The sequence below is a fragment of the Kogia breviceps genome, chromosome 18, assembly GCF_026419965.1.
Source record: "Kogia breviceps isolate mKogBre1 chromosome 18, mKogBre1 haplotype 1, whole genome shotgun sequence".
NCBI lineage: Eukaryota > Metazoa > Chordata > Mammalia > Artiodactyla > Physeteridae > Kogia > Kogia breviceps.
In genome coordinates this window covers 7,647,394-7,662,708 of record NC_081327.1, presented here as the reverse complement: position 1 = coordinate 7,662,708, position 15,315 = coordinate 7,647,394, and the positions used below count along the sequence as shown (strand labels likewise).

Genomic DNA, 15,315 nt, shown 5'->3' with positions numbered 1-15,315 from the left:
TGGTCATGTCCCAGCCTAGGCCACCATGGCGGCGGGGAGGGGGGTTGGGGAAAGGGCCTGGACGCTGTGTTCAAACCTGAAACTGAGAACCAAAGTATGATGACAGCCAGGATCAACTGCCAGTCATGTGAGTAAGCCCCCTGGGACATCCAGCCAGTCAAGCCTTCCGATGAGTACAGCCCCAGCCAGCATCCGACTGGCCAAGGGAAAATTAAAAATATGGTCAAGCGTGTACTAGTTCTTAGAATTTGCAGACTGGAGTGGCACGTATTCCTTCTTCTCATGTTTCACTGGGCAGGGAAAGTCACGTGGCCCCGCCAAACCTCCAATAGGTGGAACCCCACCATGTGCCCAGGAGAGCCACAGTATTTGAGACTGTCTCTAATGACTGTCGCAAATGGATTGTTTCCTGCTCTGAAACACGAGTCACACATTCTGCAGATCTTCTGTGAAAGACACCATTTTTGACTAGAAATTGGGCTTGCTTTCTCTTTATAACAGAATAGAATCACCATTGCCCACTAGTGTCACAAGTAAAAAGTGGCCACAAATCTCCCCACTTACGCCCTTTGCATTTGACTTTGTAGCTCCTCCTTTCGAGGGGTAACATCAGTTTCCCCACCCCTTGAATTTGGGCTCGCCTTGACCAATAGAATGTAGCAGGCGTGATGTTGTGTTAGTTCTAAGTCTAGGTCTTGAGAGTCTTTGGGTCTTCTGTTTGCTTCCTTGGAAAGTTTCCACTGCCATAGGAATAAGCCTGGGCTAACCTGCTGGAGGATGAGAGCCTGCACCAAGCAGACCACAGGCACCCATCCAACTCCCAGAAACAGGGCCACCTACCCAACCAAAGTTGACTTCAGATGCATGGGTTAGGTCATCCAAGACCAAAAGAACCATTCAGTTGACCCATGGATCTGTGAGCAACAAGAAAAGTTATGGTTTTAAACTATTAATATTTGGAGATATTTGTTACATAGCTGTCTTTGTCCATTTGGGCTTCTGTAACAAATTACCATAGACTGGGTGGCTTAAACAACAAATATTTATTTCTTATAGTTCTGGAGGCTGGGAAGTCCAGGTTCAAGATGCCAAGAGATTCTGTGTCTGGTGAGAGGTCACTTCCTGGTTTGTAGACAGCTGCCTTCTTGCTGTGTCCTCACATGGCAGAAAGAGTCAGAGAGCTCTCTGGGGTCTCTTTTATAAAGGCACTAATCCTACTCATGAGAGGTCCACTCTCATTACCTAATCACCCCAAAGGCCCTACCTCCTAATTCCATCACATTCGGGATTATGTTTCAACGTACAAATTTTGGAGGCGACAAAAACATTCAGTCTATAACAACAGCCATAGTTAACTGATACACCACGGGTTCTTCATTTCTTCTCTTAGTGTGACAATAAAGGTCTTGGAACATTTTAACCCTTTGTCAGCCCATCCTCTTTCAGAACATTGTGCAGAGCATGAGAATTCTTTTTGTTGTCTGTCCCCTCTGCCCAGGAAGCCTGGGGCTCAGGACATTGGACGATTAAAGAATCCACTTCCTGGCAGAGGATGGGAGCAATAATGGTAAACACCTAGGAAGTGCTTGGCAATGATTTTTTTTTTTTTTTTTTAGCGGTACGCGGGGCTCTCACTGTTGTGGCCTCTCCTGTTGCGGAGCACAGGCTCCGGGCGCGCAGGCTCAGCGGCCACGGCTCACGGGCCCAGCCGCTCCGCGGCACGTGGGATCTTCCCGGACCGGGGCACGAACCCGTGTCCCCTGCATCGGCAGGCGGACTCTCAACCACTGCGCCACCAGGGAAGCCCCAGTCAGGGGATTTTTCAATGCTTTTTCGGGGGGTTGGGGGTGAGGAGGGCATTTCTGGATTGTTCAAATGCTTATAAGGTGCGTGGATCATCTTTGCAATAAAAAGAAAGCTAGCTCTTCACAAATGGAAGCTTGCTGGAGAAAAATACTATTTGTGGAGGAATGATGTGGGTGGCCTACAGGAGAGCTGCAGACAAGCACGGGAAAAATGAACCTGCGTCCTAATTCCTGGAACCCAGGGAGTGACTTTATATAGGAAAAAGGACTTTGCAGATAAATTAAGGATCTTGAAATGGGAGATTATCCTGGATTATCTAGGGGGTCCTTAAATGTAATCACAAGGGTCCTTAAATGAGGGAGGCAAAGGGAGATTTGAGACACACAGTAGGAGGGAGGGAGATGTGACCATAGAGGCAGAGATTGGAGTGATGTTGGCCACAAGCCAAGGAATGCTGGCGGAGACCAGAACTGGAAGAGGCAGGAAAAGATTCTGCTCTGGAGCCTATGGAGGAAGTGTGGCCTTGGCAACATTTTGATTTCAGATTTCTGGCCTCTGGAACTGTGAAAGGATATATTTTTGTTGTTTTAGGCTACTCAGTTTATGGCGATTTGTTACAGCAGCAATAAGAAACTAAATCAGGTGGGATCCTTCCCTGCCCCAGACTGCAGCATGTTTCCACAAGAACCCAGAATGGGGCAGGAAAGGATGGTGGTGGCTCTGGGGGTGTGTGTGCCAACTTCAAAACTCTAGGGAGGAAGATGGAACAGTCCCCAAGTGCTGGGCCACCTCCACAGACCTTCTTTGCCTCTCTGGGCCTCAGTGGAACCTGGTTGGGAGGCTGGGTCTCACAATCCCTGTTTCCCAGGTTAAGCCAGTTGGACCCCTGAGATTTTCCACTGCTACCTGGGGCCATAGAAGGAAAGGGAGAGATCATCTCAAATGGAGCAAACCAAGGCCTGGAGAGGGGCCGAGCCTAGATGGGGCGGGGGTCTCTTTCGTCTGGCTTCCTCCCTTCTGGGACCTGGAGCTTGCTCAGGTTTCGGAGCCCCTGCCTCCTTTCTGTGGCCAGGAGGAAGTGATCAGGTCTCTGGGTGTGTGCCCCATGGAAGGAGCCCTAGACCAATGAGAACCCCAGAGGGGAAAGACGGGTCATTTCCTCTCCGCCTACCCGCAAACTCACTTGGGGCTTTAAAAACCACAGCCCTCAGGCAGGGGGGAAACTTTGATCAGCGGAGAACCCGGGAGAAAGCTGAATATGGTGAGTCTTGGCGGAGTGGGGTGGGGGGCAGACACCCTCTACCCGTGCGCTCTCCCTTCTGGGGCCCCATCTGCTCTCCCCACTCGCCCCTTCTTGCTATCTCTCCCCCTTTCCTTCCTCCTCCCTGCCCTTGATCTCCAGCCCCCCCCCTTCTCCCCTCTCCCTCATCTCAGACTCTCCTTCTCCAGGTCTGGGAGGCAGCTAAAGAGTTAGATTGTCAAGGGATTATAGGGCCCACGATTAGCTTCGACTTCTTTTTCTTTCTGTTAAATAACTCCAAATCCCTAAAGGGTATTCTGTGAAACTCCCTTCCCTCCCCAGAGCTTCAGATTCATTGTAACTTCCCCCAGAGGCAACAGTGGGCACCAGTTTGTGGTGGAACCTTCTGGAAACAGTGTACAGGTTCTCCAGGGCAGCGTAGGGAACGAAGTAAGGAGTAGTTTGACACGAGGGTCATACTGAAATGGGGTTCAAACCCTGCCTTTCCTGTGTAATAGCGGACGAGACCCGTCTTTCTGAACCTCCTTCTCCTTATGGTGAAGATGGGGATAGTAACACTACAGAGGGGAATCTACATCATCGGGTCGTGGAGAGAATTAAATGAGATAATACACAGAAAGCTCTTACAGCAGTGCCTGGCATACAGTTGGCCCTCAATGCTTCTGATGTGTCTATTCTTTCTCCCCGCCCCCCACCCTATAAAGGGAAGTTTCTTTTACACATTATCCTACGTCTTTTTTTTTCCTTCATGAATAACATATTGTATTATTACCCAGCATTTATTGAGCGCTTACTGCATGCCAGGCACTGTGCTAGGCACTTGACATTTATGAATTTTGACTTAAACAATCTGTGAGGAAGGTATCATCCCCATGTATTTCAGGGACATTGCCTCTTTCCTTTTATCAGCTGTGTGATATGCCGGTGGGAGTTTCCATCTCTTATCAAAGGAGATTTAGGCTGTCCAATACTTTGTCTCTAAAACCAAAATTAGGGTAATTCCCTGGTGGCGCAGTGGTTGAGAGTCCGCCTGCCGATGCAGGGGACGCGGGTTCGTGCCCCGGTCCGGGAGGATCCCACGTGCCGCGGAGCGGCTGGGCCTGTGAGCCATGGCCACTGAGCCTGCGCGTCCGGAGCCTGTGCTCCGCGACGGGAGAGGCCACAGCAGTGAGAGGCCCCCGTACCGCAAAAAAAAAAAAAAAAAAAAAAAAAAAAGCCAAAATTAGGGAATTCCCTGGTGGTCCAGTGGTTAAAACTCGGTGCTTTCACTGCCAAGGGCCGGTGTTAGATCCCTGGTCAGGGAGCTAAGATCCCCACAAACCGCGTGGCAAAACCAAACCAAACCAAAACAAACCCCAAATTACATCTTTGGACCCACATCTGGGTTTCCAGAACTGCAAATACTGAATCCAAGACATGGGCAATTTTTATTTTAACAGATATTGACAAAGCTTGTACCAGTTTACATTCCTCATCTACAGAGCATGAGAGTAACTACATGTCTAGACCCCCATCTGCATAGTTATACGGAACTTTTTTATTTTTGCCAACCTGAAAGGCAGTTCATGGCATCCTCAGAGGATCTGAAGGCTTGTCTTTTTCTCATGGTTTTTAAAACGCAAGTGCTTATGTTTCTTCGCGCTCAGGGGTGTTGAGTCACAAAGATTGCAAATTCAAGAAGGTAAATCTGAGTCGAGATGCTCACCTCCACCCTTGTGTCCCATGTCTCAGAGGATGATATAATGGTTTCAAGTGGTTCTGTGGGTGGATTTTTTTTTTTTTTTTTTTTTTTTTGTGGTACGCGGGCCTCTTACTGTTGTGGCCTCTCCCGTCGTGGAGCACAGGCTCCGGACGCGCAGGCTCAGCGGCCATGGCTCACGGGCCCAGCCGCTCCGCGGCACGTGGGATCTTCCCGGACCAGGGCACGAACCCGTGTCCCCTGCATCGGCAGGCGGATTCTCAACCACTGCGCCACCAAGGAAGCCCAAGGGTGGATTGTTTAAAGACGCTGTGTTCATGTAGGAACAGGGAGAGGGATGTTCCAGAAAAAAAGCAAACTGTGTCTTCTGCGTATTTACTAGCTCTGACAGCATTCCTAAGTGAATCTGTTATTTCCACTGTAATTGAGGGGACAGTTGCCAGGACTTTCCTGCTGTGAGGATAGGGAGACTGAAGCCCAGTGAGCAAGGGAAGGGACTGGGGCAGAGTTTACCACCCACCAGCTGCTTGACTGTAACCATGTCATGCCTCTTTTTTTTTAAAAAAAAATATTTATTTATTTATTTATTATTTATTTAGCTGTGCTGGGTCTTAGTTGTGTCATGCGTGCGGGATCTAGTTCCCTGACCGGGGACGGAACCCAGGCACCCTGCATTGGGAGCGAGGAGTCTTAACCACGGGACCACCAGGGAAGCCCCCTGTCATGCCTCTTAAGTCTTTCCACTTTTTTTCCTCCCCTGGGCATCACCCCCATTCAAGCCCCCATCTTCGCTGGACTGGGTCCCTGCCCCTGCCTCCTATCTGGTCCTCTCCCCTCTAGTCTTAACTCCTCACAGCAGTCAGAGGGATCTTTCTTAAGAGAAACTCTCATCTAGTCCCTCTGCAGCTCCAAGACCATCCATGGCTCCCCATTACCCCAGGATAAAAATGCGTATCCTTTAACATGGCGTCTGTGGCTCCTCCAACCTCGTCTAGGCTACCTGCCAGCCACGCTGATGTTTGTTCATTTTTCTGGTGTGCGGACACTCCTCCCTGTTACCTTGTGGCCTTTTGCCTTGAATGCATGCCCCTCTCTCCCAACACACTTGAGGTCTGGGAGCCTCTCAGAGAGGGCTCTGGAGTTGGACTCTCAGAGGTTCTCTCCTACCTCTGCCACTTGCTAACTTCAAGGACTAGGAAAGGTCTCTTAAGCTCTCTGTAGCCTCAGTTTTCTCATCTGTAAAATGGGTGTTGCAATGGCAACAATGCTCATAGGGTCGTCCTGTGGATTAAATGAGATGATACATGGGATCTCCCTGGCGGTCCAGCGGTTCAGACTCCGTGCTTCCACTGCAGGGGGCACGGGTTCGATTCCTAGTTGGGGAACTAAGAACCTGCATGCCACGTGGCCTAAGTAAATAAATAAGCGAGCTGATCTGTGAAAAGGACTTAGAACAGAGCTCGGCAATTCTGAGTTCTTTCCTCGTAAGCATCTCCTTCACCCTGTTCTCCTCCGATCCATTCATGACTCCTCACTGCCACCACCCTAGGTCAAGCCACCATCATCCCTCACCGCAGCTAGGCAATCCCAACCTCCTCTTCTTGTCAGCTTCTCATCGGGAGCCCTTTCTCCACACAACAGGCAAGGGCTCTTGAAATGAGCCTGTGAACTCAGGAACAATAAGAGTACCCTGCCCTTGGGGTTGTTGTGGCATAAATACTGTGGTTAGGGAATTGATGAACTAACACCTGGGAAGCATGGAGAACAGCGCCCAGCACTTAGGAATCACCTAGGAGGCCCAGACCTGTGCTGTCCGAGACGGTAACCACCAGCCACGTGTGGCCGGTGAAATTTAATTAAAATGACAGAAAAGTAAAAGTTCGGTTCCCAGACACATCTGCCACATTTCATGCACTCAACAGCCACAGGTGACTGCTGGCTACCATGTTGGATGATGCACATCTGGAACATTTCCATCAGTACAGAAAGTTCTGTTGAACCGTGCTGTGGTTTTATTCCACCCAGACCCTTCTCCTGGTCTCACACCGGGCTGGATTCTCTATTGAACACACTCAGTTCCCATCCCTAGGGATTAATTTCTCTCTCCCAGTAGACCATAACCTCTCCGAGGGCAGGTGCCAGGTATGCCAAGGAACAAAGCCCCTAGCCTGTTAATATTTGTACGATGAAAAAAATATTATTAGAATCTTTCCTAGACTCCTAGAATGGTAGAACCATGAATTCTTTTGTATAGTCTATATAACGTCCATTTTGGGGGGAAAGGGCGATGCATTCTCTCGTATGGCTCCACATATAAGAAGAACAAAAGCACATATGGTAAAACTTCCTTCCAATGCTTTGCCCTCCAACCCACTACTTCCCCTCCCCAGGGGGAACCACTGTTACTTATTTCCTCTGCCTGCTTCTGGAACTATTCTGTGCATACACAAGCAAACACACACACACACACACACACACACACATACACACATAGAGAGATAGAATGATAGAGACAGAGGGGAGGGAGGGGGAGGAAGGAAGGGAGAGAGAGAAAAACTGAGAGAGAGAGAGAGAGAGAGAGGGAGAGAGAGGGAGAAAGATTCCTCTTTTGTAGGTAGCGTGCTTCATACACTGTTCAGTTTCTACTTTTTCTATTTCACCCTAGATCTTGGAGCTCTCTCCACACACATCCTTACGTAAACTTCCTCATTCGTTTGATGTTCGCATAGTATTCTTTTGCCTGGATGTGCCATCATTAATTTCCTCAGTCCCCTCTTGCTGGATGCGTCGGCTATTTCTATTCTTTGTAGGGATGCTGCAATGGGCCAACCTTTGCAAGCCTTTTTTATCGGTTGCATCCTAGAAATCACAAAGGGCTAGAGTCAGCGTCTTTTTTCTGCACTTGTGAAGTCAGTGAGAGGAAAGGGCCTCGTGAGTTCCTTCCAGGAAAGGAGCTTTGTCAGCTGATGAGAGGGGTAATGGTGAGCGTGAGAGCAGGGGGTGGGGAGGCTCCCCTTTTTGGCGTCTGCAGCTAAGCATGGCCAAGAGCTTGTGAAATGAGCAGGGACAAAAGTTAGCTTCATGTGTCATGTCTGAGGTGGACATTTAAAATATTTAACATCCTGCTAAGGTGCAGAGCCCCCCTGAGCAGGGTCTGGGGCCTCTTGCCATGCCCGGCATTAACCCTTTAGTGATCCAAGCATGGGAACTGGGAGTGGGGGTCCCAAAGTAGAAAATGGGGGGCCAGGGGGCTGGGAGTGCGGATGGTGCGGGCGGATGGCTCACATCATCAATGGAAATAACTCAACAATTTTAACTTTTTGGAAACATTTTCACACTTATAGAAAAATTTCAAGAATAATACAAAGAACTTCCATATACTCTTTACCCAGATTCTCCAAGTTTGCTTTGTCTATCTATCATCTATCATCTATCTATCTCTATCTATCATCTACTGCCTTTTTTTCCTGAAGCAGTTGAGAGTAAGTTGCAAGCATCATGTCCTTTGCCCCCCCCCCCAATGTCTCGGTGTCTCCTTCTCAGGAACAAGGACATTAATTTACACGAGCGCAGCACAATGATCAGCGTGAGGAAATTTACTGTTTGGTGAGATACTATTATCTATATCCAAACGGTGCAATGCCAGATAATATTCAAACTTGCTCAATTGTCCAAATAATGCCCTTTATTTATTTTTAATTTTTTAATTTTTTTTTTTTTACGCGGGCCTCTCACTGTTGTGGCCTCTCCCGTTGCGGAGCACAGGCTCCGGACGCGCAGGCTCAGCGGCCACGACTCACGGGCCCAGCCGCTCCGCGGCACGTGGGATCTTCCCGGACCGGGTCACGAACCCGCGTCTCCTGCATCAGCAGGCGGACTCTCAACCACTGCGCCACCAGGGGGGCCCCAAATAATGCCCTTTAGAGTGAATTTGTTTTTCCTGCTCCAGACTCCGGTGCAGGATGTCACATTACGTTTGGTTAGTCCCCATTCATCTGGAACAGTCCTTCGGTCCTTTCTCGTCTTTATGACACTGGCATTTTAATCTTAATTGAGTACAATTCACGTAACATGCAATTCACCATTTTCTTTATTTATTTGAATTAATTTTTATTGGAAAATGGTTGCTTTGCAATGTTGTGTGAGCCTCCGCTGCACGACAGAATGAATCAGCCATGCCCACTAATTTACCATTTTAAAGTGTACCATTCAGTGACATTGAGTATATTCAAGATGTTGTCCCATCACTATCTTTACCTACTTCCAGAACCTTTTAATCACCCTCGAAAGAAACCCTGTACCCATTAAGCACTCCCTCCCTGATTCCCTTCCTCCAGCCCTTGGCAATGACTAGCACATTCCCCATCTCTATGGATTTGCCTATTCTGGACACCTCATGTAAATGCAATCATACGATATGTGGCCTTTTGTGTCTGGCTTCTTTCACTCAGCATAATGTTTGCAAGGTTCATCCACATTGTAGCTTGTATCAATACTTCATCCCTTTTTATGGCTAAATAAGATTCCACTGCATGGGTATAGCATACCCTGTTCATCCACTCATCAGCTGACATTGACGTTTTCCCTCTGAATAATTTAATCACTGCTATGGCTCTACCAGCAAGTACCCTGGACCATCAGCCCGATTGACCCAGTTGACCTTAGGGTAACATAAAGGAACTAGAAATAAAAAAAACAGTTGTTCAGAGAAAGATCTGAGCTCTTCAATAATTGTAAGATCGCTAAATAATAAGAGCATTGCCATTTCTCGTCTCCCTATAGTGTACCAGGCATTTTGCCAGGTGCTTGAACATTTTTCATCTTATTTAATCCGTGAGCTGGGTGTTTAGTGGGTATTAACCTCTCAGCCTGCAAATTTAGGTGCCCTAAAAATCCAGCTCTTATTACTTCTGTAATAATGCTTTCTATTTTTCTCTATCTCCTTTCCTTGGGTTGGTGACGAAGTCACCTTCAGGGATGGGCTCCAAGGGCCACAGAGCTCACCCCTCAAGTGTCCTTAAGCCATTGACAGCCCCCCCTGGAGATGCTCACGGGCAGCCTGTCTGGATTTGCATCCCAATCTCAACAGAGCTGAATTCCCATTTACGTGACTGGAACAGCCTACTTGATCTTCTGGCACCTCTGTTTTCTCATCAATAAAATGGACATATTAACAGAACCTACGTGTAGGGTCGTGGTCAGGATTGAAAGAGCTAATGCTGTGCTTGGAGCAGAGTAGATGCTCAATTAATACTGTCTACTTTAGTATGATCATTCCATGTCCTGCATGGGGATTTTTCTGCCGTGTCTGGTGCCTCTGGGTTACAGTTTTTGCACCCAAGGCTGTTTCCAGCACAGCTGCTACCCTTTCTCTCTTGGAGGGGTATGACACTTCCAGGCAGCTCTGTCTGGGGAAGAAGTGCTCAAAGACTTTTCTGTTCTTTATTTTATTATGGAAAATTTCAAACACACAAAAATAGAGAGAATAATATTGTGAGCGCCCCATGGACCCACCACCCTGCCTCCAACAGTTATCTACACTTTGCCATTCTAAGTCATCTTTGGTCCTCCCTTCCTCCCTTCCTCCTTCCTTCCTCTCTCCTTCCCTCTAGCTATTTTTTTTTCTGGAGTGTTTTAAAGCAAATCCAAGACATCCTATTTCACTTGCTGAGTATCTCTATCAGAAATAGCCTTCCCCCACTTTTTGAAAACATAAGCACAGTATCATATCACCCTCAATAAAATTAGCAATAATTCCTTGCTATCGTCAAATATCCAGTCCATTTTTAAATCTCCCAGATTGTCTCTAAAATATCTTCTTTCCCATATGATTCTTTCAACCAAGGTCTCCATTTTGCCTTTGCTTGATGTGCTTCTTACATCTCTTTCAATCCGTGACACTTCCCGTTCCTTCTTCTTTCCCCCTTTTTAAAATCTTTTGGCCGCGCTGCACGACATGTAAGATCTTAGTTCCGCAGCCAGGGATTGAACCTGTGCTCCCTGCATTGGCAGCGCGGAGTCTTAGCCGCTGGATCGCCAGGAAGTCCCTCCCCTTCCTTTTTAAAAATGCCATTTATTTGTGAGAGTAACAAGACCATTTGTCCTGTAGAGTTTCCTGACTTCTGATTGGGCTGATTTTGTCCCTGTGGTGTTATTCATCATGTTCCTCTCTCCTCTGTTTTTCCTGTAAACTGGTAGTTTTAGATCTAGAATCTTGATTAGATTTACCTTCTTTTTTTTTTTGGCAAAAATTACTTCATAGGTGGTGCCGTATCCTTTCTACTGCATCACACCAGATAGAGCAAATGTCTACTTGTCTCTCTTCTCAATGTGCTGAGGCTGAATGGAGGGTTTGTGGTACCAGCTCAACCTATTTATTATAAAGTTCCTGCCTGTTTTTCACCCGATGGTTTTATTAGGTGTTGTTGAGTGTCATCCAGATCCATGTTTCCTTAAGTCTATCATTCCTTCTGCAAGTATTATTTTTAGATTCTTCTCTAAAGAAGACCCTCCCACATTGACTCTTTTTTTTCGTTGTGGAGCACAGGCTCCGGACGCGCAGGCTCAGCGGCCATGTCTCACGGGCCCAGCCGCTCCGCGGCATGTGGGATCTTCCCGGACCGGGGCACAAACCCGTGTCCCCTGCATCGGCAGGCGGACTCTCAACCACTGCGCCACCAGGGAAGCCCTATTCTTATTTCTTATTCTTCCTCTTGCTGCCCCTAAATATTTTCTCTCTGCTCTGAGACTGAGGTTTTGGAATAATGATAGCTAAAAGTGAAGGACTGCTATAGGAGTTAACCAGGAATGTAAGGGAGGCGTGAAGCAGTAATGGAACTTGCAGAGGGCCAGGGAGGCTTCAAGTGGCACAGTTGGCATCTGGATCCTAGTGTCGCGCTGAGCCATCCTGGTACCCAGGGCAGAGGACACGTGTGTGCCCCTATCTACACTTAGGAAAATATATCCTTCCATAGTTTGAACCAAGTAGAAAAAGTAAATAAAGCTTTACCACCCCCTTCCCAAAACAACCCCTCCTAAAACCCCATGACTATACATAAAGCCCCACATTGCTTGATCTGTTTGCACGCCATTGTCAATCCGCCAAAATCCACCCAGCTGGGAATGAAATCTGTGGGCTGATCTGCAGGTTCCTCTTGCGTAATAATGCAGGGCCATAAACCAAACAAGCAACTGCAGCAGATTGCCTTCATTTAAAATTAGAATTTTTTTGCACTGTGGTATTTTTTCGGGGGGGGGGCATTCATCTTGATTCTTTAAAATATTGCATTAAGATATTATGTATCTTCACTTTGCTGTACACCTGAAACTAACACAGCATTGTTAAATCGCCTATACTCCAATGAAAATTTTTAAAAATAAGTAATAAAAAAATAATATTTAGGGAATAGCTCAGGACTTGGGATATCAATTTCGGATTTATGTTCATATGATTATTAGCTTATTCTCCTCTAAGTTTTAAAGTGCAGAATTAACTTAAACAAACGATATTATGTATCTTGATGACTGTCTCTCTCCCTGTCTACCCCTTATGCCTGAGTACATGAGGCCCTGTTGAAACACTGCTGACTCTGGATAGCTGCTCCCAGGCAGAGCACAGAGCCGCCTCAGTGGGTGGGAGGCAGCAAAAGGGGGTGATGCTGCTGCTGGTGGTGTTGGTGGGGGAACCACCTGCTCGGTACTAGCATCTCAGTTTGTTGGTGGCGTTAAAGATGTCTAACAAGCAGTGTGTCATGGGTACTGGCCAGAGTGGATAGGGACCGCAGTTTTGTAGCAGGCCTAGGCTTTAACCATTCGATTGCTAGATTCTGGGGAAGTCCAGGGACTCCAGGGGGAGGTGGCAGGATGGCACGGAGACCCATTAGCATGGAAGGGTTTTCACCATTTTAATAAGTGGTATGACACCCCAGCTGGCTCTCAGCCCCCAGCATCCCCATTTCCCTGGGAGAAACCTAAGACTTAAAGAAGTGGAGTGATGGGCTTTGAGTAGCTCTGATGGGGCCCCCCTGCCACCTGTCTGCAGACTTATACCATCGCTGCTTCTCTGATTCCACTCAGGACTCCATGACTAATAGCACGGATGATTACTACGACTATAGCAACTGGACCGACAACCCCAGAATATTGGTGGATAATACTCCCCAAACCCTCAGCCTGCAGACTCCAGATGTGATCGCCCTGGTAATCTTTGCAGCCGTCTTCCTGGTAGGAGTGCCAGGCAACGCCCTGGTGGTCTGTGTGACGGGGTCCGAGGTCAAGCGAACCGTCAATGCCATCTGGTTTCTCAACCTGGCCGTGGCTGACCTCCTCTCCTGCCTGGCGCTGCCCATCTTGTTTGCATCCGTTGTCCAGCACAACCACTGGCCCTTCGGTGACGCTGCTTGTGGGATCCTGCCCTCTCTCATCCTGATCAACATGTATGCCAGCATCTTGCTCTTGGCCACCATCAGCGCCGACCGCTTCCTGCTGGTGTTTAATCCCATCTGGTGCCAGAACTATCGAGGGGCCCACTTGGCCTGGGCGGCCTGCGGTGTGGCCTGGGCCTTGGCTCTGCTGCTGACCATACCTTCCTTTGTGTTTCGTGGGGTCCACGTGGAGCACTTCCCACCCAAGATGACGTGTGCGGTTGACTATGGTAAGGACGGTTTATATAGAGAGAGGGCCGTGGCCCTCATTCGGCTGGTCGTGGGCTTCCTGGGGCCGCTGGTCACACTCACAGTCTGTTACACCTTCCTCCTGGTCCGGGCTTGGAGCCGCAGTGCCACCCGCTCCACCAAGACTCTCAAGGTGGTGGTGGCAGTGGTGACCAGCTTCTTTGTCTTCTGGCTGCCCTACCAGGTGACGGGGATGCTGCTGTTCTTTTTTCACAAGACAAACTTCAAATCCGTGTCCACTTTGGATGCCCTGTGTGTCTCCATAGCTTACATCAACTGCTGTATTAACCCCATCATCTATGTGGTCGCCGCCCAGGGCTTTCATACTCGGTTCCTCAAGTCCCTCCCCTCCAGGATCCGGGATGTGTTGGTCGAAGAGTCCGTCGACAGGGAGAGCAAGTCCAACACGTTCTCCACGGTGGACACCCAGACCCTGAAGTGCTAGGCGGTGTAAGCTGAGGCCTCTCTGGCCACCACCTTTCCGGCACGTCATCAAACTTCCGGTCCATTCACTTTGCTGATTGGATCTTGGAGAGGTGGGTGGGGCTTGAGTGAACTCGCCTCCATTCCTTCCATCGTTCCCGGACTTGTCCTTCCTCTTGCGTGCGGGCCCTTCTCATCACTCCTCATTTCCAAGATTAGCATGTCCTTCTAGGGACCTCCAGCCTTTCTTTTCCATCCGAGGACTTTGGAAAACAAACAGAAACCAATATACCTGGAGTCCTTCCATAGAACAACACGTTTGTGTGCAGAGAGCGTGAATACGTTAGATACATAGAACCCAGACAAACAGAAACATTCAAACCTTGAAAAAAAGAGTTCTGTATTTATTTTATGAGAGTTGGCAAAAAAAAAAAAAAAAATGTAACTGGCATCTCAGAAGTTATTCTTGTTTAGTACAAGGCAAAAGTCCATGGACCTATCTCAGCTTCTGGAATTGAGTTGATTTAAAGAAAAACAGTAAGTTAGTATGTTACTTCACTGGGTTAAAAAAAAAAAGTATTAAGTAAAAAGATGTTCTATAGTTATGGCAAAAAGCAAGCAGTGAGGAAGACACCTATAGGGTTGGGAAACATCGGTTGGGCCCCTCCAGGGAATGGGGTCCCAGGGGAGTTTTCTGTTTTACCTTGTCAACTGCTGTTTTGTTTGCGCTGAAAAAAAAAAATCAAACCTTTTATTTTGACCTCATTTAAATTCTCATGCCGTTGGGTTGTAAGTAGTAAAACGGAGTGATCCTGGGTACCTTTGACCTGTTTCCTGCCGTAGACACGTCTTGCAAAATGACATGACAATATCACAACCAAGATGTGGACGTGAATACGGCCGAGGCGCAGGTCATTTTTGTCACTGCCGGGATCCCTCGTGACACCCTCTTCTAGCCACTCTCACTGCCTTCTACCCTCCCCAGCCTTGTCCCAAACCCCTAGCAACCACGAATCCTCTCTCCATCTCTGTGATTTGGTCCTTTCAAGAATGCTATAGCAATGGACTCATACATATATAACATACAAAGCATGTAACCTTTGGACTTTCAAAAAAACTAGTATGCACCAGTTGAAAAATGAAAATAAAAAATAATAAATGTTGAAATGTTGCGTTGTTTATAACTGACTTGGAAATATTCCTGCTTAGTGTTGTGTGTGTGTGTGTGTGTGTGTGTGTGTGTGTGTCCACATTGGCTAGAAATATTGTGCAGACCAACAGAAATATGAAGTGATCCACGTAAGTAGTTTAAAACTTTTTACTAGCCACGTTAAAAATTTAAATGAAAAGGATGAAATAATAGTAATATATTTAATAATGTAATGCAATTATGTTATAGTAACAACCATGATATGAATGCTATATTAATTATATTATAATAATTTATATATTAT

General features: G+C 47.5%; 1 protein-coding gene across 1 annotated transcript; it reads left to right on the top strand.

Annotated features, from left to right (window-relative positions):
• Positions 1-3,011: 3,011 nt before the first annotated feature.
• On the top strand, positions 3,012-15,028 carry C5AR1 (complement C5a receptor 1). The gene is made up of 2 exons (XM_067020274.1): positions 3,012-3,067; positions 12,843-15,028. The coding sequence occupies exons 1-2, from the start codon at positions 3,065-3,067 to the stop codon at positions 13,881-13,883; spliced, it is 1,044 nt and encodes a 347-aa protein (XP_066876375.1). The 5' UTR covers positions 3,012-3,064; the 3' UTR covers positions 13,884-15,028.
• Positions 15,029-15,315: the final 287 nt, after the last annotated feature.